The sequence below is a fragment of the Natrix helvetica genome, assembly GCF_964273705.1.
Source record: "Natrix helvetica genome assembly, chromosome: 3".
In the NCBI taxonomy this organism is placed as follows: Eukaryota; Metazoa; Chordata; class Lepidosauria; order Squamata; family Natricidae; genus Natrix; species Natrix helvetica.
Genome location: NC_138549.1, coordinates 140730747 through 140757314, shown reverse-complemented (window position 1 = coordinate 140757314; position 26568 = coordinate 140730747). Strand labels below are relative to the sequence as shown.

The following is a 26568-nucleotide window of genomic DNA, read 5'->3' as shown; positions in this document are numbered from 1 at the left end:
TATTTAACCCATTCCCATTAATGTTATTGCATTAGCTTAGTCTTTTTCAGGACAGTATTTAACAACAAGCCATTTAAGAATAGTTTGTTTTACCCATTCAGTTGTGTCCAACTCTTGGCAACATTATAGGCAAGTGCTCTAACTTAAAATAATTACTAAATTACATAGAACCATAATTACTAAATTCCATAGAACCATGGAAGACAACAGCACTCTGCAGTGACTGGACATGTTGTTTTAGGTTTAAGTTCATATCTGTCAAACCCCACAGTTAGTAATTTGATTGGTGGCTAAACATGCCATTCCAGGCATCTGCCTACACTCGTCTAAGCCAATATGTGCCAGCTATTTATCCAGGGCAAAGCAGCAAATCTCACTCTAGTAATAAAAACCTACATATATCAGGAGCATAAGCACAAGAGCCAAGGACAAAGCTTGAATAGGCAATTGCTTTTATAGTTGATAAGAAAATAGTCCTGATTAACAAAGAAAATCAACTACTAGATATTTATATGTAGTAGCTAATACACATCAGATATGGGGGGTTGAAATCCTGCATCTTTTTAACCTGCCTTTACTTGGTTTTAGATAATGTGCCATTCATTTTATGACCTCAGATGTAGAAGGCATCTGCGTAGGAGTTTGATGATAGTCCTTTCTGGCTTCAGGCTCTTTTGTTTGCAGCCTTGACAACTACAGTCCTTGCAGGCAGATTTAACTGGTGTTTTTTCTTCCCTCTCTCCAGAGGCAATGGTTAGTGAGATGGTAAACAAAGCCAGGGAAATTCACCAATCACATGCCTTAACAGGCCACATTAAATCAGTAGTGACAGGACCAGTTGCAGCCTCCTCCTGTGGCAAAATAGAAATTGGCAATGAGTGCAGCAGATTTTATGCTGGCTTGGCATACTTTATTGCTGGAGAATAGCACTTTAAAATTTTGCTCTTAATACATTCATTTATCAGAAGCTTACAGTTTCGTTGCATTTTGCAATTTATTGTGATAAAATAAATCTATCTTCTCTACAGTCATGAGCAATTCACGTCCCCTTTTCTTTTTCGATGCAACTGTAAAAAGAAATGAGAAGGTTTCATGTCTAGTTAAGCAGTACCTTCATAAGCTAAAGTCCAGCTGACCTTCTAATTATGGCTTCCATGAGCTGGCAAGGAATTATGTAACTGTAGATATAGCAATTAGATTTTGGTTGTTCTTCTACTTAAGAAAAATATTAGGACATTTTTAACACCATAGTATCAACCCCAGCCAGTCATTTTGGAGATATTTTATTCTCAAATGACACAGATCCTTCTCTAATTTAATGCCTGTAGTTGTGAAAACAATAGAGCAGCTTTCATTGTATATTTTGTATCTTATTGTACACAATATTTAAATTTAAATAGCATTAGCTATTATGTTAATTGTTTCAATATGTAACTTGGAGAATCACTTAATAATTAATATTTTAAAAACTGTGTTTAAAACAGAGCAACTTTATATATTTCAGTCCGATTGGTTTATTTCCAACGACCTTTAGGCACCAGTGGTCTTATTCTAACATAGAAAAGGTTAATTAAAAACAAAAGAAAGTAAAAATTATTTCCATCACAATACTCTGAGTTAACATAGTGCCTAATATTGACATTTTGTATACTGTTCTTCATTTCACCTGAATCATCAAAACCATACTGTAGTGTAGTGTTTCAGTATGGCTTAGCCTCCAGGATGAGGGATGCTCAAACATGAATTTTCCTACACCACATATTTTCCTGTTAGGAGAACTTTGCTCATACTTCTGATTTCCTCCACATTATCTGTTCAACCGAGTGTAGAAAATCTTTTTCAAAATGCTTTTCACAGAGGCTCCAGATGAGGCAATTGTCAGAGCATTGCATCAGTGTTTTATATATTGTTTTCCTGTCTTTTGCAATCTCTCTCAGGGATCTCTCCAGGGAGCGGGGTCGAAAAGTTAATATGGCGGCCACATCCATGTGATTGAAGCCCCACCCTTTTTGTGAGCATAATGCATGGAAAAATGGGAAGGGCTTTGATTGCATGGTTATGGCTGCCATATTGACCTACCTGCAGAGTTACGCTGCTGTTCTTGCTTTGCATATAGATGATGGTAAAAATGTAGTATTTGAGCCATGCTAGACAATCACAGTTTCTAACAACCCTTTGTTAGAAAAAAAAGTTTCAAACTTGAAATATTAATACATCCATATAGCCACAATCTTCAAATGACATCTGATATTTTCCCATAGCTAATGAAGCTGGAGAGACAGCCCTTGATATTGCTAAGCTACTGAATCACACTACATGTGAAGATCTGGTAAGCAACAGCAGGTTCAACACAAATATCTAACATTGTCCTAAGGCCTTGACAAGAGGTGTCTGGATAATGTGCTCCAGACGTACTATAGCACAGTGGGTCTCAACCTTCCTAATGCCACAACCCTTTAATACAGTTCCTCATGTTGTGGTGACCCCCAACCATAAAATTATGTTATGTTTTCTGTATTCTTTTGAAAATATGTATTTTCCAATGGTCTTAGGTGACCCCTGTGAAAGGGTTGTTCGACCCCCAAAGGGGTCCCGACCCACAGGTTGAGAACCACTGCTGTAGCAATAGGGAGCATATTTTCAAAATACAAAGTATGTTGAAACTATTATAGCTCTGCTGTATATGTGCCTTTTTTCAGCTTTCATCATCATCTCTTCTCTAATAGGTGTTCAGTTTTATTTAGCATAGCACTTAATCATAAATTATAAGAGCAGAACCATGTTAAGTAAAAATAAATGCTGAAATATATTGAATCATAATCACAACTGTGATTGTGACTCAATAGATTAAAGTGCTTCTATTTTTATGTGATTTATGTGCATGATCATTGTGTAAAGAGGATAGAGTAACAGATTCTACTCACTTGCAAACAAAAATTAAAACTGAATTAAAAGCAGAACAATTGTTCTACGTAAGATTACTCTGAGTTCATAGCACAGTATTTTATAGTAGTGTGATTACATACTAGTGTGACATGCTCTGAAGTCTGCTACAGGTCCGAACTGGTAGCATTTCATCCCTGATTCCTTCCTTTTTTCCCCCCTGCGACTTCCTAATTTCCATTGAAAATCCCAAAAACCAAAGAAACAGCTTTTAGTCCAATGGGGTTAGAAATGCTAGGAACTTTCCCACACAAAATGATCGTGAGCAGAGGTTCTGTATCTTTCAGCTATTGCAGGCTGAAAATAATCAGTTCAATATGCGGGCCCATGTTGAATATGAGTGGCAGCCGGGCCAAGAGGAGATGTTTGAAAGTGATGATGAATTGGATGAAAAGGTAAGATCTCATCACTTCAGGTCAGGCTGAAATGTGTAAGTATTAATTATTATTTTATTATTTTATTATTTTATTGGTAATGGTATAGATTTGGCACCCTATTAATGGGTTTCTATTGGATATATATATATATATATATATATATATATATATATATATATATATATATATATGTGTGTGTGTGTGTGTGTGTGTGTGTGTGTGTGTGTGTGTGTGTGTGTGTGTGTATGTATGTATTGTGTCACAACCCCTGGTATGCCCAAATATGGGAGGGAACACACTGCTTCCCTTTTCTGTCTTTTGGCTCACTCCAGGAGACCATCCAGGCAGAAAACCATATATATATATATATATATATATATATATATATATATATATATATATATATATATATATATATATATATATATATATATATATATATATATATATATATATATATATATATATATATATATATATATATATATATATATATATATATATATATATATATATATATATATATATATATATATATATATATATATATATATATATATATATATATATATATATATATACATATACATATACATATACATATACATATATACATACATACATACATACATACATACATACATACATACATATATATATATATATATATATTTGTTTTCGTAGATTTTCACAGGTGTAGGTATGCTGGTTTTGTTGTATTCGGGTCTTTTCCCATGTAAGGTTGAGATTGTCTTTGCAACGTTTCGGCAGGATCACACCTGCCATCTTCAAGCTGTGGGCTTAAAATGGGAACGGAGCTGCCGTCTTTCTGTAAGTCTTGGTGGGAGGGGATGGGGTGGTGGCTTTGTTTCAGTAAGTGGAATGATTGGTTGTGTGGTTGTATCATGATTGGTAGATTGGTGCTGATTGGTGCAGGTTGTGTGTGCATTGTTGTTTTGTATTTTTTTTTTTTCAAAAAGTTTTATTGGTTTTTTTAAAAACATTTATGTGGAAAAGGGTAAGTGGAATTACAAATTTTGGCATTTGCAAGTGTGGCAGACGTCCCCTCCCTCCAAACTCCTAGGTTACATCAAAATATCAAATCTTAATACATGATCATAAAAAATCAGCATATTAATTCTAGAAAGAATAATTTTCAATCAATTTATATAGTTATGATATATAGTCTAGTTATAAATTCATTTTTACTTTCGGTCTGTTTATAACATTGTGATTTTCTTATTTATTTTTGTGATCTGAGCTTTCTTGGTGTTGACCCTTCACCCCCCGCTGGCAGAGCTCCGGCCCCTCCCGTGTCCTGTATGACCGTTGTAGTGTCTTCTGTTTTTTCTAGGTTGGCTTTATTTTTTTCCATAAAGGCCTGTGCCTCTATGGGTGTATTAATTCTGATTCTTGTCTCCTCCCAGAATATCAGCATACCTTCAGGCATCAACCATCTAAACCACACCCCCTTCTGGTATAATTTATTCGCCAATTGCGAATAGCTTTTCCTTTTTTCCCTAATTTTTTTGGGAATCTGCTTTAGAATGGTTATCTCCCTGTCACAGTATGTCAATGTTTGCCCCCTTTGTACACCCAGAATTTCATCTCTTGTGGTTTTCCTAAGGAATTTAATGTGGACCTCCCTGGGTACATTATGTGTTCTGGCATATGCTGAATTCACTCTATAAGCTAGGTCTATCTCCCATTCCATCTGCTGTTTATCTTTGTGTATGTATTCAGCTAAAATATTAGTCATAATGTCCCTTATGTTTTCCCCATCTGCTTCTATTACATTTTGAAATCTAAGATAAAAGGACATTCTCTCAAACTCTATTTTCATTTGTTGGATGTCAAGTTCTTTGTTCCCCTTCTGTAAAGCCTCTACCCCCCCCCCTCGCCTCCGCCACCCCACCCTCCACAAGGTCCAGTCTCTGTGAGTTCTTAAAAATTTGGGCTTGGTTCTGTTTAATTTCATCTTTCATTTCCCTTAGCTGTTTCTTAATTTCCTCCTGGCCCTGTAGAATTTGTTGAAGCATTTGTTGAAAGTCTATCTCTGTAGTCTTGGGTTGCATCAGTTCTGTTATCTTTGACTGTGTAGCTGGGCTAGACGTTGCAGACGTTGGGGCAGAAGTAGCAAATCCAGGCTTTCCAGGAGGTGGTCTTTTTGGAGACATGGTTTTTAAAGCAAGGAAATCAGTCAAAGTAGAGACTGGGCAGCTGGAGAAGTAGAGCAGGCAGGCGAATCCAGAAGGCAGAGGATCCAAACAGATGGGGATTTCTTTAGTCAGTCTAGCAATAGATGAAAGTTTTTTCCCCAAAGAGTTCAGAAAAGAACAATCCACAAGAGATTCCTCTGGGTGACTCGGAGACAAAGACCGGAAGCCTGAGTTTTAAAGGTGGAGTCAGGTTTCACAGTTCATGAAGACAACGGAAGTGTGCCATCTTGCCCTGCCAGCTTTGGGCTCAGAGGCATAATAAAATTTTAAAAGTTCAGAAAGTTCTCAGTTCACCCATAAGTTCTGGAGCTAAGTCCAATGAAAGTCACTTTTATGAGGGTGAGGCATCATTAGTTGGCTCTCCCCCCTCCTCCTTCCCCTGAGGGCGAAAGCAAAATCTTCTCAAGCCGCTTGTCCAAGGGAGGGGGGGAAATCCCCCTCCCTCTAGCCGCACCTCTAGCAGAAATCCGAAAGTTTAACTTTTTTTTAAAAAAAATGCTGAAAGGTCCATAAATTCAAGATAGAGGGAATGGAGAAGGGAAGCCTCTCACCACATTGCCGCTGCTTCGTTCAAGAGCGCGTTCTCCGATCGGCATGGGGCGAGGCGCGCGCACACGGGCGCCCTCCGAGACTGCTCCCCGGTGCCTAGAACGAAGCGGAGAAGCCCCCGCCAGCCGACGCCGACGCCAGGACCCTCCGCGAGCCGTTCCCTCAGCAGGACACCTCTCCGGGGCGTCCTGTGCCCCCCCAGAGACGGGGGAAGCCCACCGGGAGAGCGGGAGCAGGCAAAGGCTTGCCTGTCGCCGTAGCCGCCGGAACCGGAAGTGTTGTTTTGTATTTTAACGGCTTGGGTGGTGGGTGGTGTTCGTTTGTTGGCTAGGGCTGGTTTCCAGATGTTTGGTAGGCGGGAGGTATCATCACGTTTGTTCATGCTGTGGGGGTGTTTCTCTATTTCGATGGCTTCCATGATTATTCTCTTGTGGAGGTGTTCTGTTTTGGAGATTAACCTGGCTCCTTCAAAGTTGATTTCGTGTCCTGTAGCTTTAAGGTGCTGGAAAAGGGAAGAAGTTTTTTTTTTTTTTTCTTACTGCATTTTTGTGTTCTGTGATGCGTGCACTTATTCTCCTGTTTGTTTGCCCTATGTATATTGCTGGGCAGATTTTGCATGGTATTTCGTAGACTCCTTGGTTTTCTAGCTGGATTTTGTCTTTGGGGTTTCTTAAGATGTTGGCTATTTTTTGGTCAGTGGTGAAGGCTGTCCTGATATTGTGCTTGTGGAGAATTTTGCTGATTTTATCTGTGGTGCCTTTGATGTAAGGGAGGAGGGCGATGCCATTTTCCTGTTCTGTATCTTGGTTTTTTGGGGGAGTCTCCTTTTGGATTAGGTTGGTGATTGTTTTTCTTTGGAATCCATTGGAGATTAATACATTTGTGAGTTTGTGTAATTCAGTTTTCAGGTGGTCTTTGTCGGCTAGGCGTTTGGTTCTGGAGATGAGGGTCTTGGCTACAGAGTTGATCTGTGCAGGGTGGTGATGGGATTGTGCATTTAAGTAGCGGTTGGTGTGTGTTTTTTTCTGGTAGATGGTGTGTCCTAGGGAGCCATTGGGTTTTTTGTAGATTAGGACATCCAGAAAGGGAAGTTGGTTGTTTGCTTCTATTTCCATGGTGAATTGTATTTTGGGGTGTAGGTTGTTGAGATGTGTGAGGAAGTTGTCCAGTTTTTCTTTTCCATGTGGCCAAATCACAAAAGTGTCATCAACATATCTAAGCCAGAGTTTGGGTTTGTGTTCAGATTTGTCTAAGGCATTGGTTTCAAAATGTTCCATGTATAAGTTTGCAATGACAGGAGAGAGGGGTGATCCCATGGGTGCTCCTTCTATCTGTTTGTACCTTTGTCCATTATGGATGAAGTATGTGTTGGTTAGGCAGTGGTTGGTCAGGTCCAGGATGTGTTTGGGGGGGTTGTGTTTTTTCTGGATGGCTGTCAAGGCTTCTTTTATAGGCACTTGGGTGAAGAGGGATATGACGTCAAAACTCACAAGTAGGTCACTGGGTTGTAAGTTTTGTTTCTTTATTGTTTCTATGAAGTGGAGTGAGTTTTGTACGTTTGAGGTGATGGATTCTGCGTAGGGTTGGAGTTGTTTGGCGAGGAATTTGGCAAGGTTCTGTAGAGGTGAGCCTATGGAGCTGACTATGGGTCTGAGTGGTGTTCCTTCTTTGTGTATCTTGGGGAGTCCATAGAGTTTGGGGCATCTGGAAGATTTCTCTCTGGGGATGATTCTTTGCTGGATCTCTTCACTGATGGCAGAGGCTTTTATTTTGGATTTGGTGGTTTTTTCCAGGTAGGTGGTGGGGTCTGTGTTTATAGGTTTGTAAGCAGGGTCTTGGAGTAGGTTGGATAGTTTGGCTTGGTAGTCAGATGTGTTCATCACCACTGTGGCGTTTCCTTTGTCTGCTGGGAGAATGATTATGTTGTTGTCTTTCTTCAGGTTGGAGAGTGCTTTTTCTTCTTGTTGCTGTAAGTTGCTTCTGGGTGGAATGCTGGAGCAAAGGACGTTGCTGACTGCAAGTCTGATTTTATTGGCTTCATCTGGGTTGATTTTGATGAGTGTGGCTTCAACTCCGCATATGATGTCTTCAGTGGGGATACGTTTAGGGGCAACTGCAAAGTTGAATCCTCTGGAAAGGACATTGGTTTCAGCTGTGGTGAGGGTTCTGTCTGATATGTTGTGTACTGTTTGTTTCATGAGTTGCTGAGGAGGGGGGTTAGGCTTCTGTCGTTTTTCTAGTCTGTAGAGTTTGTTGGAGTGTTTTTCTGTCTTATAGAAGGTTTCTTTTTCTGCTCTCCAAAGGGCTAGTTGTTTGAATTTGTCCCAGAGTGCTGGGTGGATTTTGTTGCTGAGTTTGAGGTGAAGAGTGAGTAGGTCCCGGTTGGTTTGGTCTAGTAGGAATCTTTTCCTGTGGAGTTCGTTTCTGATTAGGGCTAATTCAGTTCTTTTCAGGATCCTTTCGGTGGCTGAGGTTTGTGAATGGAATTTTAGTTGGAAGCATGTGGGGATCAGGCTTTTGTCTAACCCCCCTCCTCAGCAACTCATGAAACAAACAGTACACAACATATCAGACAGAACCCTCACCACAGCTGAAACCAATGTCCTTTCCAGAGGATTCAACTTTGCAGTTGCCCCTAAACGCATCCCCACTGAAGACATCATATGCGGAGTTGAAGCTACACTCATCAAAATCAACGCAGATGAAGCCAATAAAATCAGACTTGCAGTCAGCAACGTCCTTTGCTCCAGCATTCCACCCAGAAGCAACTTACAGCAACAAGAAGAAAAAGCACTCTCCAACCTGAAGAAAGACAACAACATAATCATTCTCCCAGCAGACAAAGGAAACACCACAGTGGTGATGAACACATCTGACTACCAAGCCAAACTATCCAACCTACTCCAAGACCCTGCTTACAAACCTATAAACACAGACCCCACCACCTACCTGGAAAAAACCACCAAATCCAAAATAAAAGCCTCTGCCATCAGTGAAGAGATCCAGCAAAGAATCATCCCCAGAGAGAAATCTTCCAGATGCCCCAAACTCTATGGACTCCCCAAGATACACAAAGAAGGAACACCACTCAGACCCATAGTCAGCTCCAAAGGCTCACCTCTACAGAACCTTGCCAAATTCCTCGCCAAACAACTCCAACCCTACGCAGAATCCATCACCTCAAACGTACAAAACTCACTCCACTTCATAGAAACAATAAAGAAACAAAACTTACAACCCAGTGACCTACTTGTGAGTTTCGACGTCATATCCCTCTTCACCCAGGTGCCCATAAAAGAAGCCTTGACAGCCATCCAGAAAAAACACAACCCCCCTAAACACATCCTAGACCTGACCACTGCCTAACCAACACATACTTCATCCATAATGGACAAAGGTACAAACAGATAGAAGGAGCACCCATGGGATCACCCCTCTCTCCTGTCATTGCAAACTTATACATGGAACATTTTGAAACCAATGCCTTAGACAAATCTGAACACAAACCCAAACTCTGGCTTAGATATGTTGATGACACTTTCGTGATTTGGCCACATGGAAAAGAAAAACTGGACAACTTCCTCACACATCTCAACAACCTACACCCCAAAATACAATTCACCATGGAAATAGAAGCAAACAACCAACTTCCCTTTCTGGATGTCCTAATCTACAAAAAACCCAATGGCTCCCTAGGACACACCATCTACCAGAAAAAAAACACACACCAACCGCTACTTAAATGCACAATCCCATCACCACCCTGCACAGATCAACTCTGTAGCCAAGACTCTCATCTCCAGAACCAAACGCCTAGCCGACAAAGACCACCTGAAAACTGAATTACACAAACTCACAAAGGTATTAATCTCCAATGGATTCCAAAGAAAAACAATCACCAACCTAATCCAAAAGGAGACTCCCCCAAAAAACCAAGATACAGAACAGGAAAATGGCATCGCCCTCCTCCCTTACATCGAAGGCACCACAGATAAAATCAGCAAAATTCTCCACAAGCACAATATCAGGACAGCCTTCACCACTGACCAAAAAATAGCCAACATCTTAAGAAACCCCAAAGACAAAATCCAGCTAGAAAACCAAGGAGTCTACGAAATACCATGCAAAATCTGCCCAGCAATATACATAGGGCAAACAAACAGGAGAATAAATGCACGCATCACAGAACACAAAAATGCAGTAAGAAAAAAAGAAAAAACTTCTTCCCTTTTCCAGCACCTTAAAGCTACAGGACACGAAATCAACTTTGAAGGAGCCAGGTTAATCTCCAAAACAGAACACCTCCACAAGAGAATAATCATGGAAGCCATCGAAATAGAGAAACACCCCCACAGCATGAACAAACGTGATGATACCTCCCGCCTACCAAACATCTGGAAACCAGCCCTAGCCAACAAACAAACACCACCCACCACCCAAGCCGTTAAAATACAAAACAACAATGCACACACAACCTGCACCAATCAGCACCAATCTACCAATCATGATACAACCACACAACCAATCATTCCACTTACTGAAACAAAGCCACCACCCCATCCCCTCCCACCAAGACTTACAGAAAGACGGCAGCTCCGTTCCCATTTTAAGCCCACAGCTTGAAGATGGCAGGTGTGATCCTGCCGAAACGTTGCAAAGACAATCTCAACCTTACACGGGAAAAGACCCGAATACAACAAAACCAGCATATATATATATATATATATATATATATATATATATATATATATATATATATATATATATATATATATATATATATATATATATATATATATATATATATATATATATATATACACACACATACATGTGTGTGTGTGTGTGTGTGTGTGTGTGTTGTATTTGTGCTTATTTGTGTTGTATTTGTGCTTATTTATTTATCAGCACAAATACAACACAAATATAAAAAGGCAACATTAAAAATAAAAATATGGTTTTCTGCCTGGATGGTCCTCTGTAATGAGCCAAAGGACAGAAAGGGGGAGTAGTGAGCTCCCTCCCATATTTGGGCATACCAGGGGTTGTAACACAAATACACACACACACACACACACACACACACAGAAAATATTTCATTTGAGCATATTTCATTTGGTGGTTAAGTGGCTACTCATAGATTTTCATCCAAAAGTTGTACTCCAGATAGACTACCTGTTACTATATATTTAAGACCACCATTTTAAAGAGGATGTTTTTCCTAATATAATGTTCCCAAATAGGATAGCAATAGCACTTAAACTTATATACCGCTTCACAGTGCTTTACAGTTCTCTCTAAGCGGTTTACAGAGTTTACATTGCCCCCAACAATCTTGGTGCTCATTTTACCCACCTCAGAAGTATGGAAGGCTGAGTCAACCTGGAGCCTGGTGAGATTCGAACTGCCAAACTGCTGGCAGCCAGCAGTCAGCAGACGTAGCCTGTCGTACTGCATTCTAACCACTGCGCCACCTCGGCTGATACAAATATATGAATATAAAAAAAAACTTTATATCTTGAAATCTTTAACTTCACTTTTCCAGTAATGTAGGTCTACTTGTATGTTTCAGCTCTGTCTGGTGAAAAAAGATCGCTTTCATCGCCCACAAAGCTGCTACAATCTTCCTGGGCCAGCCTCTCAGTCATGGAAGAATCCAGCCGACTTTTTCAGAGGGACCAAGCCAGCATCCCAGGACAAATGCCATGATTTATATGCTACGCCACATACCTCTAGATCTGCTGAAATAGCATCTCCTCCCACTTATGCCTGTTCAGGCCCTCCACTGCCACCACGCAATGCACCCAGAGGTAAGACGGTACTTTTGGTATACCTTTGCATATTAGTCTTGGAATTGTTATCTATTTTTTTCATCTTAATTTTAGTAAAAGTATTAATCTATTTTAGGGACACGGTGGCTCAGTGGCTAAGATGGTGAGCTTGTTGATCAAAAATGTTGGCAAGTCAGCGGTTCGAATTCCTAGCCCCGCGTAATGGAGTGAGCTCCCGTTACTGCTACCAGTCTAGCAGTTCGAAAGCACGTAAAAAGTGCAAGTAGAAAAATAGGAACCACCTTTGGTGGGAAGGTAACAGCATTCCATGCGGTTCAGCATTTAGTCATGCCGGTCACATGACCACGGAGACATCATCGGACAACGCTGGCTTTTTGGCTTTGAAACAGGGATAAGCACTGCCCCCTAGAGTCAGAAACAACTACCACATATGTGCAAGGGGAACCTTTACCTTTACTAATCTATTTTAATTTTTAATGCAATCTGTTTAAAATAATACTTATGCTTTAGTACAAATACAGTAGATGAATCTATTTTTCTTATCTGCTTCTTACAATTTATTAAGATTTCTCTAATTGAATGTCTTTCTCAGCCCCCAGCTTCCCTCCACCATTACCCACAACCAGCAAACCTGCCTATCTTGTAAATACAGCAACTGAAAGAGCTGTGCCTCCACCTCTGACCATTAGGCATAAGCGGACCTCTTCAGAGCCTCTCCCCTCAACGCCACTGAATCACAGTCCTTCTGATGGTAAGAGAGCCTACTGAACCTTACAACTGGAAAATTTACTGTTGTGCAACAGGGAAAGCCTAAAATAAAGAGATACTGTATTTTTTGGAGTATAAGAAGTACCGGAGTATAAGACACACCAAGATTTTGAAGAGGCAAATTTTAAAAAAAGTTTTTGCACTCTGCAGACCCCCCCAAAACGGCCTGTTTTTCGCATAAATTGGCCTGTTTTTGGCAAAACAAAGGGCATGTATAGCCTTCAGGAGACTTATAGAGAGCTCCTGGGGGCTGGGAGGGGAATGAGTGAAAAACGGCCTGCTTCTGCTCATTTCTGCCCTCCCCAGCCCCCAGGAGCACTCTGGAAGCCTCCTAAAGGCTCTGCACAGACATTTTGGTGAAAGGGGCGGGGTTTCGGGAGGCCAAAAATGCTGTATTCAGTGTATAAGACGCACCCAGATTTTCACTCTCTTTTTTGAGGGAAAAAGATGCATCTTATACTCCAAAAAAATACAGTATATGAAGTGGCTTTATACTGATTCAGTTAACTGATTCATTATGCTTTTGACACTAGTTATACTATGTTTCTAAATCATTAGACAAAGTCATAACTGAGGAAAAATAGCTTTGATTCTGTTTTTTGTCAGATTCTAGATCTTTCTCACTTCCAAGGCGTTGCTCTCCAGAAGGAGCTTCTCCTAGGAGTTTGAGGTAATTGTGCACACATAATATGTAGAACTGAATTAAAAGTGCTACCTGTCTGAAGCTGGGTTTACTCTGAGGGTACATCCTGGTTTTGAATAGCATCTAAGATTCTTACGCTGATTGCGTGTGAGGCAGGGGTGAAATTCAACAGGTTCTGACAGGTTCTGGAGAACCGGTAGCAGAAATTTTGACTAGTTCGGAGAACCGGAAAATACCACCTCTAGCTGGCCCCAGAGTGGGGTGGGAATGGAGATTTTGCAATAATCTTCCCCTGGAGTAGGGTGGGAATGGAGAATTTGCAGTATCCTTCCCCTGCCACACCCACCAAGCCACGCCCACAGAACCAGTATTAAAAAAAAATTGAATTTCACCACTGGTGTGAGGTGATTGGTAATGGGAATATAAAAGCTACTCTGGCCAAAATAATCATTATCACTGTTCTTCTTTTCTTTATCAGCCAGCAGTTGGGAATAGCTGGGACTGTGGAAATCTCTCAAGGGTATTTTGTGAATGCAAATTTAAGCTACTTTGCACTAAACTGGGATTATCTACACAGAGGCTATCATTCAGACACGTTCAGTAGCAAGTAGCAAGTGGAGGATTAGTAATCTATATATACATATACATTACATGCACACACACACACACACACACACATACAATATGTATATATGTGTGTGTGTGTATATATGTATGCATATATATATATTCATGCATATCATTTTCCTCTCCCTCTCCACCTGCATTATTTCCCTCAGTTCTCAGCCATCTGAACTCTCTGAAGATTCCTGGCAGCAAGGTAAAATGATTTCTTTTAAATATACTATTTATTTGTAACTGAGAATTGGTATCTCTTTCTTCAGGGAGGCATTTCAGTTGTGAAGAAAGTCACCCTACATAACTGCCTTCAATAGTTGGGCGGGGGAAGAAGATTACGAAAAATACTTTATCAAAATTTATCATTATGAAAAGTAGTGCTACAGAAAGTGCAATTATATGAGTGCTATAAACTTTGCCTGGACAGCATGTAGAAATTAATAAGGGAAAAGTTTGCCCATCCAACTTCAGAAATATTCATCACATTATTTAAACACAGAAAGTCATCTACTTCACAATGTATCCTAAAATAATGATAATGTTATAAAGTATTTTTTGATAGCTAATTATGATCAAAATCTCTGATTTGGAAATTGAGTAGTTATAGGTGGGACACATCAAAGAACTTTTTTTCATGGGATAAAGTGGTTACTGCCATATCAAGTTATTCCCAACTGCTTTTAAGTATTTTGACAGATGCTACATATTCCTTCCAAAACACATTTTGCACTTCAAATCTGACTTCTCTTTAGTCACAATCAACACTTTTGCTTTCTTGTGTGATGTCATTCTCACCTTTAAAACTAGTAATTCCAGGAACAATAAAATCAAAACTATCACTATAATATCTCTCGAGGTCCTTGCTTTCTCCAGTCAAATTTATTACATTCCATCTGTGCCAGGATCCTAAATAGCTTGTGGTTATTTGAGGTTCGTGGGACTGGTTTCCATCCCATCTTCTTCAAGATTAGTTCTCCTGCCAGCTCCCCAAATTTGGGCCATCAAAACTGATTTTCAACTAGGATTGATTTATGGTCTCAAACTTTTCTAGGATGATGTCATCTCATCATAACATGTATCAGGGTTTTTTTTAGGGGCGGGGGCACAAACGGTAAACTTTGGAGACTTTGGGATCTGTCCCTTCCAGAAAATGTAAAGTTATAGCTTTATATTACAGTGTACATTATCCTGAAGATACTGGCATTAGGTTCATCACGTTGTGACAAATAAGCCTACCATAAAATGGTAATTTTAGATTACTAAAAATTTAATCTTGCACTTTGTCAGGCTTCAAGTGTTCATTTCTGGGCCTCATTCAAACACATCCTGACATTCATTCTCTTTCTCTTTCTCTCTCTCTCTCCCTCCCTCCCTCCCTCCCTTCCTCTCCCCCCTCTCCCTTTTCCCTCCTCTCCCTTTCTTTGAACCTGCTCCAGTTTCTCTCAATCTTTATTTAAATATGCCTAGAACTGAACACAAGCAGGAATCTGACCAGTGAAGAATGAAAGAAAGTTATAATTTTTGTGGTTAGGAAACAATATCTTTATACTCAGCAATGATATGGCCACTGTTAGGAGCATCAGGGTGTTCAATCAATAATACTGGTTCTATAACTCAGGAGTGGATAATGTTTTCATTTCTCCTTTCAGAAAAATCCACTATTTCAGAAGTGATCCACTATGTGTCTTATATGGGAAGCATATAGGATACAAATAGTTACACACTATTAAACACACCAACATGCATTCTGCATAATCACTCAGATCATCCAAAAATGATATGAAAATAACATATCTTTTTACATTGCAGCTGCCTCAGAAGGAATGGAGATTCCTTCTGAGCCAAACCAAAACTCAAGAGAGACTCACTGGGCTTCTTCTCGGTCTTCTGAATCATCAGATGACATCCCTCCACCCCTGCCCAAAAGGGGATACATGGTAGGTTCTTAAACTTAATATCCTGAGGTTATTTTTGTGTAGAATACCCATTTATGGGCTAAGGTAACTTTCTTCTTCTGAAATAAAACCTCCTAGATACTGTCTAAATATATGTGAACCCATATTCAGGTTTTGGGGGCAAATAACTGCTGGTTGTTCAATATTTCATTTAAAAAATAGAAATGCCACAGTGTAAGATTATTATGTGCACTGAAACATTTAGCAATTAGGAAATTCATTGTGTGACGGTCTCATCTTACATATTTAGGCCTTCTTCACAATATGATTGAGATTTCATTTCATAAACTGACTCCAGTCAGCTTGGCTATATGGATGCACGGGAGACGTGCACAAATATATAAATCATCTTTAAAACTCCAGAGATACCTACTGTTCTGAACATGTCTTCTTTTTATTTGCCTTATATTTGTATGATTTGCAGTTCTGTATCCCTACCCTTAAGCTTAATCCTGTTTGCTTATGGCAGAATACATCCTGTCTGCATCGTGTCAGAGCCCTCTATGATTGTCAGGCTGATCATGAAGATGAACTCACTTTCACGGCTGGAGAAATCATTATAGTAGAAGGGCAAGAGGACTCCAACTGGTGGGTAAGTTGTCATTTGATTCTCAATGATTATTACTGGGAATTCCTTACTGGGCACAGAACACAACCCATAAGACCAGCTTCAGGTTTGTGGCAAAGATTCTGTGAAGGAATCTATAAGAGTTTTCCTACTAAGTCATTGGGTCTGTTTTTGGCAATGGCTAGGATGGCAGGTGTATATCAGGCATCAGCAGGCACTGGAATATTCTGAGTATTTAACATCTATTTTTAGATGGCATCTAACTTTTCAAAAAGTCTTCCAAGCTTTGCATTACTTTTCAGTTATGCCTTAGAATAATGATATATTGGGACCATTGTGGGAAAATAAAAATGGCAAATAGATTTAGTTGCCTGTCATTATTCAGAATTCTTGGGCTGCTACAAAAGAAAAGGTACAATGGAATTCAAGATAAGCATTAAAGGTGTTCTTAATGGTTAGGTACAGACTCATCCCACCTAATGCATCCCTCTTCCAATATGTGGTAAATGATGGGATCAGAAATACTGAAAAGCATGCACATCTTCTTAAGGAGTTTCTAATTATTGTGCACTGTTCATCCTCTCTGTTAAAAGTCTTTCCTTTTGTTTTATTTTTTCAGCATGGCAGGATCGAAGCATACCCTCAAAGAAAAGGTGCCTTCCCGGTGTCATTTGTTTATATACTACCTGACTAAGAATACATCTAATTCATTCAAAGAACAATTCACTCTACTGTAACAGGGCCTCCTGCCCTCTCAAAGCACAATCAATAGTTGTAAAGAAACACTTACTGGAGTTAAAATCATTGGTATTGAAATGTCATATAGAGGACTAACATCTCCTCCTCAAGTCATTGGCAGGAATTCCACTGAATTTTTTAAAAATGATGCCGGAACTGCAAGAGATGTTTGATGACGTTCATCAAACATACATGTGTTAATGGTGCAATGTCTTGCTGTCACTGTTTGTGCATGAATGCAAGCAGTACGTTGGGTACCTTTCAAACGCCACTATCAACCAGCTGTTAGGCTAAAGAATGATTTAAACAAAAATACTTCACTGTCCAAAATTTACCAGTATACATATTAATATAATTCACAATAATAAGAGATAAAGAAAGAGAAGAAATGAATCAAACATGTCATAAGGAGATAATGCCTGTGCCTATTGCTTATTTCTAAATGTCAGAAACACATAAGAAAAAAATGCAAATGTATAGTGTTTCTTTGTACTTCTCTTCCGTGTATTCATGAAACATGAGGGAAAACATTCTCAGAAATAATGCTTTAAGATGTCTATGGAGATTCTCAGTCATCCAGGTCATGGTTGTCCCAAAAGTGCTTTGTCAAAAGGCAACTGGACCTTGCTTTTCCTTGAAGACATTTGAGAAACGTCTTCAAGAAAAAACGAAGTCCTGTTGCCTTTTGAAAAAGCACCTTTGGGACAATGTCTTAGGAATTGCTTTTGATAGTTTTTGAAGTAAAACAATCATGTTGTTTCTGATTTTTCTATAAATCTAATGTGCAATGTATGTATTCCTAAGGATTCCCACTGAGGGATGAAGAAGAATGCGGGAAATAAAAATCACAAAATATATTTCAGTTTCTGCAAACCCATCCAGTCCTTTCTTGAAAACATTGTTTATTATGGAAAGAAAATAATACATACACATTCAGAGTCTTTTAAATTTTCCAGTTAGATGCATTCTTCTCCTACTATTCATAATAAAGTCTTAGAAAAAATAGAGTATGTTGAAATTTCATTTTCCCTAAGTTTAAAAGGATAGTTCTTTTAAATCTCCATATATGTTTCTAATAATGCAAAATGATGCTATTAATGCAGAATTCATCTATTTGTTATTAGGTTACTAAATAAATATGGTACCCCAAATGTCTTAATTGTGGTTATATTATAGTGCTTCTGTTTACTAAGAATGTGATATTCCATCTTCAATAGCAATTTGGATCCTTGTTTCTGAATTGAATAGAGCTTCATAATCATATCTCTTATCCATGTCAACTTCACTGATAAGAGGATTAGAAAATGGCAGGACTATATATTATTTATTTCATCTCTTTGATTTTTTAAAATTTTGATTCATATTCATTCTCAAAAATGGTCTCTGTCTTCCTTTATATTAATAGTAATTTACTAAATCATAAATTGTTAATAGAATAGAAGGATCCTATTTTTATTCATCCTCCTCCCCCATACAAAAAGTTTTGAATGCCACCCTGCTTTGGCCTTGGTTTATTCATGAATATCTTTGCTGTCCAGTATAAAAAAGAAATGTTCTCAAAAGTAGAATTTGGAAGTAGCCATATGTTGACATAGAAAAAGAGAAATAACCTTAACATGATTGTTTATAGAACCTAGATTTCTACCTTCCAGGGGTGGGTTCTGGCAGGCACTACTCCCGGTTCGCTTGTGTGCACACTATGTGCGCATACGCAGTGCAATTAAAATTGTTCTGTGCATGCGCAGAACTGAAAAACAAGATGGTGCCATAGGCTCCGCCTGGGGAACTGGTTCGGGGGCGTGGCAGGCCTGGGTTCCTACTGGTTCGGCTGAACCAGTAGTGGATTGGCAGCCTGGGTCACTGCCGGTTCCAGCGACCCAGGCTGCCAATCCACTACTGGTTCAGCCGAACCAATCCGAACCAGTAGGAACCCACCACTGCTACCTTCATGTATATAAATATATTAGAGTACTAGTACAAGTGATTCTGAATGTGAAGCAAACAGAAATGCTAATTCTAAATAGCAACATGAAAACACAAACTACTGTGTAATTTTAATGTTATTGAAATTTAATAAAACTGAAATTTAAAAACCAGAATGCTAATCCTTTTTAACATTTTATTTGTAGTTTTACATTACAATAAAAGTATAAAAAAGAAAAAGAATAAGAAAAAATAAGAAAATAAGAAAAAAAAATTAAAAACAGAACTTTGATTTCTGTCCGTTATTCTATCAAATAATTGACCCCTTACTTTCCCCCCTCTGTAGCTGTTTCTAATACATAAATCCATAAGTTATTGGTTAAGACTTTTCTTCTTTTGGTAAAAAGTTCACTTGTCTTTTAAAAAATGAGTGAAATCTTTGTGTCTTTTGCAAATACTGAAATAATATATATACCTTAGGAAAGCAAGCATACGGAAATCCAGAACTCTATATTGTGAAACTTGCTTGAAGAATTATCAATATGTATTCATATGGCAAACAGACTTTATTAGCTAGAAACCACACCAGGATTGCAAACATGTCAACCACCACTAAATGGCAGTAAAGATTTGGCAGATCTATTTGTCATTGTTATAGAAAGTTAAAGGAATTCTTAATCCTACAGATTTGCTCAAATTCAATCTTTAGCATTATTGGGAGATGTAACTTCTGAATGCCATCAGTTTTGAATGTATTCCATGGAATGTTACATGAACCACATTTACAGAAAACAGTGTATAGTAACTTGGAATCATGTATCAATAAACATTTTAAAAATATTACATTCTTAACACAGAAATGCACCTTTAAGGGAGCATGGAGATGAACTAACTGTGCAATGTTTTTGAATTGATGGCATTTGGAACAGTTTATTTAGAAACCTTTGGATTACTGTATCCAGGAATACAGCAAAAGTGTTGTGGTAGCTCAAAAGTGACTGAATCGCATAGGCATTCATGATGCAGTAATATTCATTAAGAGCTTTTCATTATTATTATTTTTACTTTCAAAGTAAATAAACATGATCTGAAATTTAACCTAGGTGTTAGATAACTACAACAGTAGATATGGTTTCCACCAAGATTTGATTCTATTGGCTGAGAGTCTGACAGCTCCCTATAAAAGGGCTGCTGTCAGACCCAGCCTTTGCTGGATTGTTCTCACTTGTTGTCTTGTTAATAAAGAGCTGTTGCACTGTTAGCCTGTGTCTGCCTTCCCATTGTCCGATCTAACACTGGCGATGACGATGGGATCGGAAGGCAACCAAAAAGAGCACAAAAAATCCAGCAAGTATCCAGCCCGGAGCTCAGTGCTGTGTCAAGTGACCATTTTTGAGCGGCAAGCTTAAATCGCTCCACCAAAGAAAATGGCCATGCACACCTCACCGACTTGTATGACCCAGTCTCCGAGCACTGGGATTCGTATATGCTCTGCTTCGAATGTTTCCTAGAGAACAACGAGCTCGCGGGCATACCAGACAGCCGGAAAAAGAACATGTTCCTCGGGTACTGTGACCGGGAAGTGTTCAAAACAGTGAAGAACTTGTCAGAGCCGACACCACTACAGTCGGTTGCCCGGTCCACGCTTCAACAAACACTCAAAACACACTAAGTGCCCAAGCCATCCAAATATGTTCGCCGCCATGAGTTCAATTTGGGTGGAATCAAAAGGAGGGTGAATTGATAAACGATTATGTGGCGGCGCTTCGCAAGACTGCTGCATACTGTGAATTTAGGGACTTGGACGATCTGATTCTAGACCGCATTAGATGCGGCATACGGGACATTAGTCTGCAAAGGAGGTTGCTGGCACAATCAAACCTCTCCTTGCAGATCGCCCTGGACAAAGCCAGGGCATCAGAATCAGCCACCAAATCAACCAAGGTTTTGCAGTGCCAGAACGCGGCTCCAGAAGCGCGAAAAACCACACAAGTTCATCGCGAGGCCGCAGAGGCCGAGAGTTCTGAGGGGGAAGAAGATGACAGCTACCGCATGCGCAGTAGCCGCGCACAGCCGGCGTGCAAATTTAAACAACCTCCTCCTCCCTATGCTAGCTGTGGCATCTCTAAAACGCCAGGCAAAGCTGCTGTTTTAGAGACGGGACCTGCCAGCGCTGTGGAAGGATGGGGCACAAAGCCAAGGTGTGCCGGAGCGAATTCCCTGAGGCAGCCTGGCAACCCAGGAACGTGCCACACCACTGGCTGAAGGCCAACTCAGGATCCTGGCAGAAGGCCCCAAGATGATCCGAAGGGGACAATAGAGTCACCTCTCACACATCGATAGGACAAGTCCGCACCAGGCAGCCAAAAAAGCTAAGAGTCACTGTCCTAATAGAGGACTCTCTGCGCGAGATGGAAAATCCATCTTTAAGGAGTTCAAGGATGTCTTCAACCCGGCCCTGGGTAAGTATACAGGGAACCCAATTTCTTTCAATTTGGACCCCAACATAGCATCCATAAAGCTTAAACCCAAGAGAGTGCCTTTTGCTCTCTGCCCTAAAATTAACAAAGAAATTGACAAGCTCATAGGCAAGGGAATCCTAGAGCCGGTCTATCACGCACGCTGGAAGACCCCGATAGTGACACCTGTCAAATCTGATGGGCTAATCCGCATCTGCATGGATTACAAATGTACAATAAATAAGGCGCTACAACAAACCTTCTCCATTCACTAGGCCTTGGAAAGATTTTCACGAAATTAGGCATGGCGCAGGCATACCAGCAATTGCCAGTAGATGGCGCTATAGTGGAGGCCCAAACCATTGTGATGCACAGGGGTGCATTCAAATGTCACCGCCTGCAATTCGGCGTTAGTATCACTCCTGGACTGTTCCAAAGCGTCATGGAACGGCTTTTGCAGGGGATTCTAGGAGTCGTCCCCTATTTTGACAACATCTTGTATCGGCTGCAAACAAGGCGCAACTTTTAAAACGAGTACGCGCAGTTTTGACAAGAATTCAAGAAAAAGGCCTTCGCCTTAAAAAATAAAAAATTAAAATAAATGTGCCAAGGGTCGAATTCCTGGGGTACCTAATTGACAGCTCTGGGATTCACCCGACCTCTCAAAAAATTAAAGCTATTCAGGACACCCCTACACCTCGCAATCAAACCGAGCTGCAGGCATTCCTCGGGCTCCTTAATTTTTACAGCATTTTTCTACAACAGAAAGCCACCACCCCTTCACCGCATCCTAACAAAGAATGCAAAGTGGTCCTGGGGAAGAGCCGAAGCTGCCGCATTTGCCGCGGTCAAAAACTCCTGTCAGCCGAGTCATTCCTCATCCAATACAGCTAGACCCTGCCTTTGGTGTTGACCTGTGATGCATCACCTTTCAGCGTTGGAGCCGTCCTCAGCCACTGCATGCCTAATGGGAGTGAACCCCCCCCCCCATAGCATTTTATTCCAGGACCCTATCTGCTACAGAAAGGAACTATAGCCAGTTGGACCGTGAGCTTTGGCTGCTGTGGCTGTGGTAAAAATATTTCACGAATACCTCTATGGGTGGGATTTTGAACTCATTACCGATCACAAACCACTTTTGGGCTTGCTGGCTGGGGACAGACCAACTCCTGTGTCACTTTCACCGTGTATGACAAGGTGGACTTTTGCTTGGCTGCTTATTCCTACCAGCTGGTGCACCGACTGGGCACGACCTTGGGACATGCAGACGCGTTGAGTCACTGCCCTTTGCCAGAAATTCTTGCTGACTCTACGCCCAAGACGCCAGTCTTACTTATTGACTGTTTGGAGACTGGCCCTGTCTCGTCTAGCGATGTGGCCCGCTACTCCGCCAAAGACTCCACTGTTAAACAAATTATGAACTGGGTGTAGAGGGGGTGGCCCAAGGGGCCTGTGGGGTCTGAGTTCAAAATGTATTTTTGTAAACGTGATGAATTGTCTGTTGTGAATGGTTGCCTACTGTGGGGGGACCAGGTCGTTGTTCCACCCAAACTGTGCATTGCAGTATTGGAAGCTTTACATGTAGGGCACCCAGGGATTGTCAGAATGAAGTCCCTGGCAAGGAGTTACATATGGTGGCCTAACATGGACAGGGAGATAGAAGAATGGGTGGCTACCTGCACACCGTGCCAGTAGTCCAGACCTGCTCCCCCAGATGCGCCCGCTAACGAGTGGGAGCGTCCTCAAACACCATGGTCTAGGGCAGTGATGGCGAACCTATGGCACGTGTGCCACAGGTGGCACGCAGAGCCATTTGTCAGGGCACACGCGCACTGGCCAGCTGAGTTCATCCTTTTTAAAAGCCATTTTTCGGTCTCCCCAGACTCCAGAGGCTTTATAGGAGCTTCCCTGAAACCTCTGGAGTGCAAAAAAATGGCCCCACAGGCAAACCGGAAGTTTGGGAACGGACTTCCTGTTTGCTCAGAGGGTCGTTTTGAGCGCTCCGAAGGCTTCAGGGAAGCCTTTTGACAGTCCCTGAAGCCTTCGGAGCGCTTAAAACGACCCTCCAAGCAAACCGGAAGTGACTTCCGGTTTGCTCGGAGGGTCGTTTTGACTGCTTTGGAGGCTTCAGGGAAGGTCCCTGAAGCCTCCGGAGGGCTTCCAGAGGGGGCGGGGGGCTGTTTTCGCCCTCCCCATGCTCCTATAAAGCCTCTGGAGCCTGGGGAGGGCAAAAAAAGCATGCAAAAGGGGGGTCGTGTCTGTAGTGCGCGCATGCACACTGGGGGGTCGCGCATTGCATTATGGGTGCAGCACATCTGCACACGACCCCCCTGCGCTCCCCCCACTTATGGCACGCGAGCCAAAAAGGATTCACCATCGCTGGTCTAGGGTGCGTATTGACTTTGCTGGCCCAGTTCACGGCCAAACATTCTTAGTAGTTGTGGACGCCTACTCGAAGTAGTTAGAGGTAGTCCTGATGACCTCCACAATGGCAGAGGTGGTCATCAAGGTACTACGGAGACTTTTCTCTACGCACAGCCTGCCCAATGTCTTGATCTCAGACAACGGCCCCCAATTCATGGCCATGCACTTCGAGACCTTCCTAGCAGCCCAGGGAATTCGGCATGCCCTGGTCACAACGTCCCATCCGGCTTCCAATGGCCAGGCAGAACGTATGGTGCGATCTGCAAAAGAGGCCCTCTCTAGGATGGGCCCGGGAGATTGGCAAACATGGGTTGACCATTACCACCTAATTCAAGATATCACACCCAGTGCCACCACTGGGAGAAGTCCCTCTGAGCTTCTCATGGGTCGCCGGCTTAGATCCCACTTAGACCAGCTACACCCAAATTATTCTGCCGCTTTGCCCCCAGACTCCACAAGCAAAATCCGAAATTTTAGCGTAGGGGACTCAGTATACGCCCACAACAATGCCGGGGGAACACTGTGGATTCCTGCCATGGTGATAGGCATCACCGGGCCTCACTCATACCTTCTTGAGCTCAAGGATGGTAGAAATTGGAGAAGGCACATTGACCAACTCCATGGCCGCAGCTCCAACTCTAATCTTAGACCACCAGCAGTAACTCCTGTTCAAGTTAGCCAAAGCCCTACCCAAATGGAGCAACCACTCATTTCTCCAACAGTTAGCTCAAGCCCGAATTGTCCAGAATACTCATCTGGTGGTGTTGCAGGCTCGCAGCGAGCTCCGAGTGAATTGGCTCTAGAAGCTCCAGCCGCGGCCTGTGGAAGATTCCAGGAGCTTCCACCAAGCGGAGCTGCAGAGCAAACAGGTCCGTCCGACCTGTCCAAAGGAACCCCTCCTACTAAACTGCACAGGTCAGGCAGAGCTACGCAAAAGCCCGCCTACCTGCGTGACTACGTTACAAGTAGGATTGTTCCATCTAAGAGGGGAGGGGTGTTAGATATCTACAACAGTAGATATAGTTTCCACCAAGGTCCTCTGTTCCGGTGGGAACAGAGGTTTGATTCTATTGGCTGAGAGTCTGACAGCTCCCTATAAAAGGGCTGCTGTCAGACCCAGCCTTTGCTGGATTGTTCTCACTTGTTGTACTTAATAAAGAGCTGTTGCACTGTTAGCCCGTGTCTGCCTTCCCATTGCCTGATCTAACACTACGTATATAAAAGACTGGATGTGTGAATTAGACCAAAATTAGACCAAGTTGATGAACTTGTATATTCAATACTTAAAAAGAGTATGTGTTTTAAAAAAGAATTAATGGGTGTTGAATGAATAGAGATTGAATATGAATGGGAGTAAGCAGATAGTTTAGTCATACAGAGAAAATAAATTAGGATCCAATTGCAAAACAAATAAAACAGCAAACAACAAAGGAAGAATGAATAGGTTAAGAGAAAGAACAAGAAAATTATGATTGGATGGAGCAATTTAGTTCCTCAAAAAGAGAGAAGTGGGAATTTTATGAACAAAAGGCAGCTTATGAAGTGGTATGTGTACATCAGTGGTGGGTTCTGGCCAGTACAGCCCAATACAGCCGTACCGGTAGTAGCGGGGAGCAGCTGACAGTGTACCGGTATGGTGGCTTGTTTCGTCCACCCGCCCGCCCACGTTCTATACCGGTTTTTAAAGCAACCGGCCAATGGCGCACATGTGCACAGTGTGTTGTGCCTGCACGAGCACCGACAGGCAGCTGGGTGTTGCAGGGGCAATGGAGTGTGCATGCGTGTGCAGCGTATGTGCACGAAAGGACGCACAGCCCCATGAGAACCATACCAGTGGCAACGGGGAGAGGACCCCCCCCCCCGCTGTACATGTTAGAAATAAAAATGGTTTGCTGACATGTATGGAGAGATACAGTGATTGGCTTGGGCATAAACCAGATTAGTTTTTTAAAAAACACAGCTCATACCATTAATTTATTTGACTTATTATTTTTACTTGCAATCTACACTTTAGTTTTTACAATATTATAGTTTAGGAGGAATATACAGTATGTTGATTGTTATAATTCGATAATTTGATAATTTTGAACTGTTATAATGTTTTTCTCACCTGTTAATGATGTGCTGAAGAGGGAGAGCAAGAAAGCTTAAGGACTCAACCAATCAGTTTGGCTACCATATCCTGCACACACAAAAGCAGGGCATCCTTCATCAGCAACTCACAATCCATGCAGGGTAGGATCTGGCAATAGAGACAGTATTGTGAGTATAGTTTTCTGCTGTCTTGACTGATGGAAAGCCCCTTATGCCAGAAATTGTGAAAGGCCCTGAAAAGTCACCTAGTAAAGCATAGCATTTCAAGAAAAGATCAACAATGGTGAAAAATCTAACCCTGATTACTAAACTTCAATGAATGATGTCCCTGAAGAATGTAGTATAAAAGAACATTATGAGCAGATACTTCATGCTGTAGCCAAATTTTATGGCCTCAAACGTAAAAGAAATACAACTGCCAAATTAATAACAAAATATGTCATGGTCAATCAACAAGTTACTCACAGAGTATCTGCGGGTTGCCTCACATCTGCAAAC

General features: G+C 41.2%; 1 protein-coding gene and 1 long non-coding RNA gene across 3 annotated transcripts in view; one reads left to right on the top strand and one right to left on the bottom strand.

The window, feature by feature from the left end:
- Positions 1-18969, top strand: part of LOC309388924 (arf-GAP with SH3 domain, ANK repeat and PH domain-containing protein 1-like) — a 48120-nt gene extending 29151 nt beyond the window's left edge. For both annotated transcript variants that reach the window (XM_081946695.1, XM_081946694.1), the window contains exons 20-28: positions 2262-2329; positions 3231-3338; positions 11661-11898; positions 12473-12631; positions 13255-13318; positions 14071-14111; positions 15719-15846; positions 16334-16456; positions 17052-18969. In XM_081946695.1, coding sequence (XP_081802821.1) covers positions 2262-2329; positions 3231-3338; positions 11661-11898; positions 12473-12631; positions 13255-13318; positions 14071-14111; positions 15719-15846; positions 16334-16456; positions 17052-17126 — 1004 coding nt within the window. In that variant the 3' untranslated portion in view covers positions 17127-18969. The remainder of the gene's footprint in view (positions 1-2261; positions 2330-3230; positions 3339-11660; positions 11899-12472; positions 12632-13254; positions 13319-14070; positions 14112-15718; positions 15847-16333; positions 16457-17051) is intronic.
- LOC309388928 overlaps positions 1-26568 on the bottom strand; it is a 36595-nt gene that overhangs the window by 5316 nt on the left and 4711 nt on the right. Inside the window, exon 3 of the long non-coding RNA XR_014174868.1 lies at positions 26087-26218. This is a non-coding gene — a long non-coding RNA (uncharacterized lncRNA). The remainder of the gene's footprint in view (positions 1-26086; positions 26219-26568) is intronic.